The 9,872-nt window shown below is 41.5% G+C and overlaps 1 protein-coding gene across 1 annotated transcript; it reads right to left on the bottom strand.

Moving 5' to 3' along the window:
- Positions 1-243: 243 nt before the first annotated feature.
- Positions 244-8,647, bottom strand: desmb (desmin b). The gene is made up of 9 exons (XM_037761470.1): positions 8,022-8,647; positions 5,894-5,954; positions 4,719-4,814; positions 4,198-4,359; positions 3,956-4,081; positions 3,659-3,879; positions 3,333-3,376; positions 2,806-2,894; positions 244-1,180 (listed from the first exon to the last, which is right to left on the bottom strand). Exons 1-9 carry the CDS (start codon positions 8,594-8,596, stop codon positions 1,139-1,141), a joined length of 1,416 nt encoding a protein of 471 aa, XP_037617398.1. The 5' UTR covers positions 8,597-8,647; the 3' UTR covers positions 244-1,138.
- Between the last annotated feature and the right edge of the window lie 1,225 nt (positions 8,648-9,872).

Below are 9,872 nucleotides of genomic sequence, written 5' to 3'. Positions count from 1 at the left end.
AAAGTGAGACATGTTCTTTTCCAGTGGGATGTATTTATTTGCTGATTTATTTATTTCTCAAGCCGTTCTGTAAAGGAGAGTGCAATGTCATCACTGTAGGCCAGTAACTCCATGCTTTTTTTAAAAAAGAATTGAATTATGACTATGATTATTAAAGCATGTGTTCCTATTGGCCTGTATACGATCAATGTGTGCGAGTCGTCTTTGAGCTCAAGGACAAGCAGACATCAATCAGCTGGAACATGAAATCCACTTTACTTTTATTAGCAAATAATATTTGAAAGTCACAAGGGATTATCTCTCTCTCTCTCTCTCTCTCTGTCCCTCTCTTTCCTGTATTTTCTACCTCGCTCAACCTCTTTCCTCCTCCTATCTCTCGCTTCATCTCCTTTTAATCTCCTCCTCCATCTTCTCCTTTTTATCTGTCCTTTCTGCGTCCCTTTATTGATAAGCACAAACATGCACATACAGTTCACCTCATCCTCCTTAATGCTCCTGATCGGACAAAACGGTGACTCTGACCTTGAGGAACAGTGTGTAGGGAAGAAACCAGAAGAATCATAATACAAGAGGTTTGGATCCATCTGCATACTTTGTGAGATGCAAAAGCAGAGGATGTTGATGTAAAACAACACATTTTCTGTGACATTTAACTTAAATTGCAGAGCAGGAAGTGTTTTATTTCGGAGGCCGTCTGAAAAGCTTTTACCTTCTTTCAGATGCAAAAATGCTTTTTCCCATGTGATTTGAATATTTTACTGGCAAAAAATCTACATCTTATCAAGTCATTATTATCTATTTAGTCCATATGGTTTCTTATTTCAAGATACAGACACAAGTAAAAAGGTTTCTAGATGTCAGTTAAACACAGAAATGATTCTGTTAGATGGAGGTTTTTTGCAGCTTGTGCATCCATAGTTAGCTACACACATGTATGTTGCATCCAGCTAAAACACACCACTAAGCAGAGATAAAGTTACCACCCTGCTTTAAAATCACAAATTGCAGTACGTTCAGGGGCCATAATCATGAGTCTGTAAAGTCTTTTCACTTTTAGTTTTATTTGCACATCTTTTCTTTTCCTCATCTGTCCAGAAGGACAGGTGTGTTGTTGTTTCTTCTTCTCCTCTGCAGATGGTTACATGATGTCTTGCTGGTGTTGCGTCGACTCGCTGACGACCTGCAGGGCAGAAACGCAACAGTCAGTAGACTATATATAAAACAGACACCTAAAGAGACATTAAGACACTGTGTGAGAGCCAGCACACAGGTTCTCTGTCTGAATAAATGCCTTTTGTTCCAAAGTAAAAGAGCCTGGTGCTGTGTATGATTTTTCAGGGGCTGCTCACAGCTGGAAAAAAATGAAAACTAATTGTGGATGGAGGTCAAACAGCTCCAGGAACACCAGAAGTTCGATTGACTTGCGTTGTCCTGTAAGTATAAAATCATTTTGATCCGTCACAAAACGGCCAGCAGGCCTTCTTGTCTTCACTGTTTATTAAATGCACTTCAAATGTTTGTCTGTAATTTAGTTTTTTTTATCTAAACTTGCTCATGTGGTTCTGAGAAGTTTTGATAAACCACAGATGGAGTGTGGTAAAAACTATTAAACTGGTAGTTTTCTGAGAGTATACTTTATAGTGTACTTTCATAAACTATAAAGTGGGCTACTAGTGTAAAACTAGTAAACTATCAGTATACTTATAGGATTGTTGCAGTACAAAATAAAACTTAGATGTAAACTAGTTGTGCACTCTTATGTTTATTATTCTTACACTTTTATAAACTTAAAAGTGGCCAATTTAGTCCCAAGAAGTATTAAAGTAGTGCACTTACAAGTATACTACTGGTACATTGTTATTAGTATTCTTACTACATAAAGTATACTTGGGAAATATATACTTGAACTTTACTTATGTATACTTCATAAAATATACTGCTCATTTGTAAGGGTCTGTTGGAAATACTCACTATAAATCACTTGTTTTATGAGACACATACAAGTAGAACTAACTTGATAAGATGGTGGAATAAAGCACTAGCGTGCCGTCCTTAAACAAAGCCAACAGGGCTGCACAGGAAGATGGTGATAACATACTGTATTACTGGAAAATAAAATGTGACTTGTCTTAACACGTCTGTGATACATCACAGCGTGTCTCAACTCGGGTGGGACGGGATGTTTGGATGGCACAGTCTGGCTGAACTAGTCACTGTATGTGTGTGTGTGGAGGCGTGTTCGTCCCCTGAATGACATGGAACAACGTCACATGTCCTCACGCTTTCAAAGCTGAAGACAAATGCTGTGTTGCTGAGGTGAAAGGTGCTAAATGAGTGCTAACTGAGCTTGTAAATTGTACATTTAGCTGTATCTAACTGAGCTATTATCAGGACAGGAGGTGAAGAGGTTATTTAGGGCAGAATCAACTAAAGGTGATCCGGTCTAAGTGCTGATCAATATAAATGTAGACCCATTAGTTTAGAAATGAGTCAATATGTGAAAATCGAGGGGTTTAAAAGGTCACGTGTCGATCCACACCGAATCCTAAATCCTTGTATTTTTTTGTTCTAGACTTTTTTTATGACAGATTTTCTTCTTAAGGTTATTTTTGGGGATGATTTTTCCTTTGTTTCGTCGATGATAGAAGAGAAAAAGGAAATATCGGAGTGACTGATGAAGTTGGCTGGAAGCTTATAGAACAGATTATTCTGTAGAGGGACGATACTTTTACATTTGAATGACAACTAAGAGGAAAATGTAGATATATCTCCTGCAGTGTTCCTGCTCTTCTGTGTGTGTTTTACCTCTCCATCGCGGGTCTCGATGGTCTTGATGAGGACAGTTTTCTTTGAATGCATCTCAGAGGAGCGCTGCTGGTGCTCGGGGCTGGTCTCTGTTTAAACACAGCAAGAAAACATCATCATCAACAGGACAGGAGATCATACCGCTGACGTTAATAATCTGTTGTTTAAAGCAAAAACACAAGACGCATGCTTTTATATTAAAGTTTACCATTTTAAACTCCCCCTAAAATAAGGTGACCAGATCCCAACAACAACGTGGGACAAGGGATACAAATGCTGTGCAGTCTCTCGTAAAGTGGGACACCTGTTCACCCTACCCTAAAATATAATACAGGAAGGATCCGAGAATCCTTTTCACATTCTATTTTGCTTATTTTATTATCATGGATGATGCCATGTGCTTGTTCCATTTGGCATTTACATGATGGTGAATCATAAATCAGTGAAATGCATTGTGGGAGAGCACAGCCTCCAGACCATGTGCGTCCTCTAGTGGTGTGTTCAGGTTACAGCAGGTGTGTTCATACCTCTGAAGCTCAGGGTGGAGTAGCTCTGCACAGGCAAGGTAATCCTGCAAAGACAGAAATAAAAGTGTTATATAATATATTTAATCCCAAATCATAATTCTGCAATTAACGAAAATTTAGTTTTTAAGGCTACAGTCGTCCTTTAAAATCAGATTGTAATTCAGTTTAGCAGCATACGAACAAACTTGTTTCAACAACAGAGCTTAATATTAAAACTCTTTTTACAGACACAAGTCTTAAAATCCTTCTTTTCTCAAAGGAAGTCAACATATAAAATGTTTGAATCAATTTAGTTTCATATTCAGTCTTTGTTCCTCCATCATCACCTGCTCTCCTCCCCTTCCAGCAGCTTCCTGTAGGTGGCGATCTCCACGTCCAGCGCCATCTTGACGTTGAGCAGGTCCTGGTACTCACGGAGGTGGCGCGCCATCTCGTCCTTCATGTTGGAGATCTCCGCCTCCAGCCGGGCGATGTTGTCCTGGAAGCCGCCGGCCTCGCGTCCGTGGCGGTCCTCCATGTCCCTCATCTGCCTCATCAGGGACTCATTCTGGATTTGTCAAAGAGACAGGAAGTGAGTCCATCAGTGTAGTGTGTGTGTGTGTGTGTGTGTGTGTGAGACATACGGTGCCTTTGAGCGAATCGATCTCGCAGGTGTACGACTGGATCTGGTGTCTGAACTCCATGGTCTCCTGCCGGGCCTGCTTCAGTGCCTCGTTGTTTTTATTCACTGCCTGGTTCAGGTCGGACACCTGGAGGGACAAAGGTCAAAGGTCACACCAGTGCTATTATTACTTGCTATAGAGATCTAATCTCTTTATTTATAATCTTTAAAGCCCATCATGATAACAATGTCTCCCTCTCTCACCTTTGACTTGTACCAGTCCTCGGCCTCGGAGATGTTCTTGGCGGCTATGCCCTCATACTGGGCTCTGATGTCTCGCAGCGCCGCCGTCAGGTCCGGCTTGGACATGTCCATCTGAATCTGCACCTGAGACTCCTGCATCTGCATCTGCAGCTCGCGGATCTCCTGCAGGAGGAGGAGGAGGAGGAGGAGGAGGAGGAAGAGGAGGAGGAGGAGGAGAAGGAGGAAGGTCAGAGTACAGAAGGGATTAGTTCTGAATATAGTATCCACACGTCCAGGTGAGAACGGGAGTAGCAACCAACCACCCTTACCAAAAAGTAGTATACTTCAAGTTTATTTTATGAAGTATACATAAGTAAAGTTCAAGTATATTTCCCCAAAGTATACTTTAGAAGAAGAAGAAGAAGAAGAAGAGGAGGAGGAGGAGGAGGAGGAGGAGGAGGAGGAGGAGGAGAAGAAGAAGAAGAAGAAGAAGAAGAAGAAGAAGAAGAAGGAGGAGAAGAAGAAGAAGAAGAAGGAGGAACCTCTTCATGGATCTTCTTCAGGAAGGCGATCTCTTCCTGCAGTGTCTCGATGCGTCTCTCCAGGTCAAGACGAGCCAGAGTGGCAGCATCCACATCCTGACACAGATCGGTAAGAAATGGTAAAAAGTAAGTCCAGCAAATAGTTAGGTCTATATGCATGATCTTGGTCTCTATGGATAGGTAAGACCTCAGAGAATTCATCCTCAGTGTCAGTAACATTGTGACTGTTACTATGCCAGAGTAAACTGTGATGAACCAAAGGAAAGATTTACATTTTTATCCTCTCCTAAAATGTTTTCTAGATTAGACAGTGGATAACACCATTATAGCAATGATGCCATGCACAGAGATGCCACTGAATTCTTTCAGCAACTCCTTGACTACAACTGTGCCAAAGCAGATATAAATAACACAAAGCACATCGATTCTACAAAGGTTTTAGTGAGGATAGGACCAGGCGGACTCTCCATTTGGCCACTTGGATACCCAAAGTGTGCCAAATGGGTTTTCTACCTCTTGAAAGGGAATTTGGCTCTAAAATACTACTGATATCCACTAGGAGGCTACTTGCACACAATGGAGCCTTTGGCCATGACATTTACCCTGTGCGTCACCACATTCTACCATTGTGCACGGTATAAAATAAAAAAAAAATAAAAAAATGGTATAATTTTGACTCCAAATGGAGTAGTTTTATTACAATAATGAAATATGATCAAGTAAAACTTAGATGATAACAAATAAGATCAATAACAATGTAAATAAGATAACACAAAATAATCCAAAGTCAAGTATGTACATTCAATATAAAAACGGTTAAAAATATTATAAAGTAAAAAAAATCTTTCTCCTGTGTTGATTTTATAACTATAAAATATTGAATTGTTTGGACAACATCCACTTGAAGTGTTGTTTTAGTTGCGTTAAGGCCTCGTCTTTTAGAAACTATTCAGAAAAAAGACCATCACAGCATGTTATGAAGTTTTTAAAGGCAGAGTTTTAACACACAGCTCAGCCGAACCGGGTAAGTACAGCGTTTATCTCTGAAATCTTACAGAGAAAACATTACATTTCAAAGATGTCTCTGATTGGAGTACTTGTAAATACCTTCTGTAGTAATACACAGTATACCAACAGTAATAATACGCAGTATCAGTAATACATGAGGGACTCACCGCCCTGAAAGCAGCCAGGTTGTTTTCTGCGTCATCTTTTTGTAGAATCTCCTCCTGCAGCCTGACGACAGACAATGGCACCATAAATCATATTGTATTTATTGTTTAAATATATCTAATTTAAATTGAGCATTTATTTTAAGGAAATCCCTGTGCCCTTTGTCCCTTTTCTCTATAATTGCTGCATAGTTTTTACATGGAAACTCTCTAGAAAATGATTAGGAAATCCCAGAGGAAGGTTGTGGAGAAATGTTGAATCATTTCTCTATTTTGGTGACCTAGAAGTAGTCAAATTTAAATATACTGAGTCTAAAAAGACTGGAATTATCCCAAAGAATACCCACCATGTGTAAGTAGTTTTAACTGTCAAATGTAGAAGTCCCCAACATTGCTTAAACTGAGTGGTTTTTAAATGTTTCATCTCACATATGTTTGGGAAATGATGTTGCCAATAAAACATCTGAGCTGAAACGCAAAACACAAAATTAAACAACATCTTTATGTTTGTAACAAAAGCTCTTAAGTTATTATTGTAATCCTCTGAACAAATACTCATTTTACGAATTAAGTCAGGAAATACAAAGTCTGCTGCACATTTAATGTTACTGAACTTACAGCAATAAAAACCCAGATAAAAGTGAAAACTCTTTAAATCCCTTTAAAGGACCTTCCAGTGATTCTTTTATATTTATTATTTAATTGCAGTAGCGCTGTATCTTTATAAAACTGGCACTTCAAATGTAAACCAGAGAGGAAGGACGGATCGTTAGAGGTCCTTCAGATATGTGGAGCTCTTTCCTCTCCTTTTATAGAAGACGATACTGTAAACATATGTGTGTGTGATGAGCTCTAACTTTGGTCAGACGTCGGCAGTAACACACACACATTTTTACAAGAGAATATTGTAGATTAGAAAGAGTCTGAGCAACAGACGACTGTTTGACTTTAAATTTGTGTTATTCTCTGGTTTTGGAACCAAGCTGATGAAGACGTTTGGGATTCAGCAGGACGAAGACGAGTTAATGCAGGAATTAGAGCTCATCGTCAGGTTTAATTTAAGATCATACAGACTGCTGAAAGCCTGGGAACATGTCTTTATAATCATCAGTCTATATTAAATGGGTATATATGTAACTTGAATTTTATGGAACATGTTTTAATTATTATTAGAATATGAAGCATAAAGTATTTAAAGACCAGCAACATTGAAATGCTGCTTACTACTGCATCAAAGATAATACTTAGTCTTTTCTGTATCCACAAGAGTCTTTATGTAATTCAAGACTGTTCAGGGACCCCAGTATGCAGAAATATTCAGATACACCGTTATAGAATAGGAGACAATAACACATTTATACTGCATGTGATTATCATAAAGTGGGCATGTCTGTAAAGGGGAGAATCGTGGGTACCCAGAGAACCCATTTTCATTCACATATCTGGAGGTCAGAGGTCAGGGGACCCCTTTGAAAATGGCCATGGCAGTTTTTCCTTGCTAAATTTTAGCCTAACTTTAGCCCAGCGTTATGTAGCGATCTTTACCGACAAGGTGGTATGCCATGGTTGGTACCGATGGATTCCTTATGTTTTCTTGTTTAATATGATATCTGTAGCTTCACTGTAGCTCTAAAACTGAACCTGCTACAGCCTCTGAAAGACAGTGAAGTCAGTCGGGATCGCGGGTCTCTGAGGGTTAAAGATACTTCCTGTAACCACAACAAACAGCAGATAATTCTGCCAGCTGAGAGACTCGCTCATCTCCCACACGGCTGGTTAAATCATGTCTTCATCATATCCCTCCATTCATCCACCTGTCCATCCACACCTTCATTCACCTTCATGTAGTCGGTGATTTGGTTCACCTGTTTACTGGACTTTCAATGTCAAACTACCTCTTAAAGTCAACGTTTTCACATGTTTTAATCAGCACGTTTATTCATTTCTTTCTCCCTCTGAGTGCAAAATCCTTTTTTTCCACCTTTCTATCATATTTACATACACACATTTCTCTCTCTGCGTCTCACAGACACACACACACACACACATACACACAACCTTGTAAGCAGCTGACATGTGCATTCACACCTCTTCTTAAAGGAACACACACACGCCATCTTGCCCCTCCCACCTGATTTTGAGCTTGTCCACGTCGTCAACCAGGTTGTCCCGCTCCACCTCTATACGCGACCTCTGATTGGTCAGGATCTCCACCTGCCTCCTGAGCTCGCTCATCTCCTCCTCGTACAGGTCGGCGATGCGAGTTGGCTCGCGGCCGCGCAGCCGCTCCACCTCCACGGCCAGCGCCTGGTTCTGCTGCTCCAGGAAGCGGACCTTCTCGATGTAGCTGGCGAAGCGGTCATTCAGGTGCTGCAGCTCGACTTTCTCGTTGGTCCGCGTGGTAAGGAACTCCTGGTTGAGGGCGTCGGCCAGGCTGAAGTCCAGCGTCTCGCCCATGCCGGTGTAGGAGCGCCCGATGGAAGCCCGAGAGGTTGCCAGGGGCTTCCCGTAGTAGCTGGAGGAGACCCGGTAAGCCGGCGCGGAGCTGCTCCGGGTCACCTCATAGACCCTGGAGGAGGCATGGCCCCCGCCGCCGCCGCTGTGGCCCAGCAGAGAGCGGTTGAGGGAGGGTGAGGCGTAGGTGCCCTGGCCGAAGGTGCGGCGGTAGGAGGAGGCGGTTTGGGCGGAGGAGCTGTAGGAGGCCATGTTGGAAGACAAGGAAAGCCTGGTGAGGGCTGCAGCAGAGGGGAGCACTGACGGAGAACTTGCTGCCCCTGGCTATTTGTAGTTACCCCCCTCCCTCACTTTCTACCCCCTCCTACCTCTGTCTCCTTCTCTTTCCTTTCTTACCACCTCTCCTTCATCTACTCCCTCATTCTTCCTCATCCTTTCCTCTCCCCTCACCGTCTCCGTCCACCCCTTCGTTCTTCTTTTCATTCTCATTTATACTCGGAAAATCATTTTAGTAATCTGTGATGCTGAGAATTTTGTACACAACATGATTTAGTTCAACACAGATTAATGTCCCTTAAAGTTAGTATGTTAAACATTTAGGTCCGGCAGTAACAGCTCTGGATGACGATGGAAGAAAATGGGACAAATTGCACCTTTAATAAGGCGAAATAACCACAATCACAAAGACAGAAGTAGTGCGTTGTAATTAATTGCGCTACATTTATTTTTATTATTTTATATTCTTCTGCATCGATATCCCGGCTGTTTCAACGCACTTTTATAAGGCATGAATAATGAATAATAATGAAGGACACATGAATACAGTTGGGCTCATTGGATCCACAAGAGTCTCAGCTTTACAGTGAAACCCAATTTATGTAATTCAAGACCTTTTAGGGACCCCAGTATGCAGAAATGGTGAAACACACCATTTTAGAATAGGCAAAAATAACATATTTATACTGCATTAAAAAAAACTGCATGGTTTTTGCCCCAAACTGCATGTGATTATCATAAAGTGTGCATGTCTGTGAAGGGGAGACTCGTGGGTACCCATAGAACCCATTTTCATTCACATATCTGGAGGTCAGAGGTCAAGGGACCCCTTTGAAAATGGACATGCAGGTTTTTCCCGCCAAAATTAGCCCAACGTTGGATGATGATGATATGTATTTGTATGTATTTAATTGACCAATGCGGCACATTGCAGCAAAAACTGAGCCAGGTTTTTGCAGGAGTCCTCTGCATTGATCGAAATAAATGAGGGAGTCTGCGCTTTTGTCTCTAAACGTAACCACATGTGTCACCTTCCCCTGCCTCTGTGATCTCATGACATTACGATGTGAGGATGCGAGGACTTTGAAAACTGTGTGTCATCCTCACATGGTGAGGCAGGTTGTTAATGACGGCGCCTCTGTGTGTGTGTGAGGGGGGAGGAGCTTTGACTAACCTGCCTTAAAAAGGAAAACTATCCCATCCTGAGAGACGGGCAGTGTGTCCCTGCAGGAGCTCCCAGAGCAGGAGAAAG

Source organism: Sebastes umbrosus, chromosome 24 (assembly GCF_015220745.1).
Source record: "Sebastes umbrosus isolate fSebUmb1 chromosome 24, fSebUmb1.pri, whole genome shotgun sequence".
In the NCBI taxonomy this organism is placed as follows: domain Eukaryota; kingdom Metazoa; phylum Chordata; class Actinopteri; order Perciformes; family Sebastidae; genus Sebastes; species Sebastes umbrosus.
Note: the sequence above shows the minus strand (reverse complement) of the source record. Positions and strands in the feature narration are given on the sequence as shown.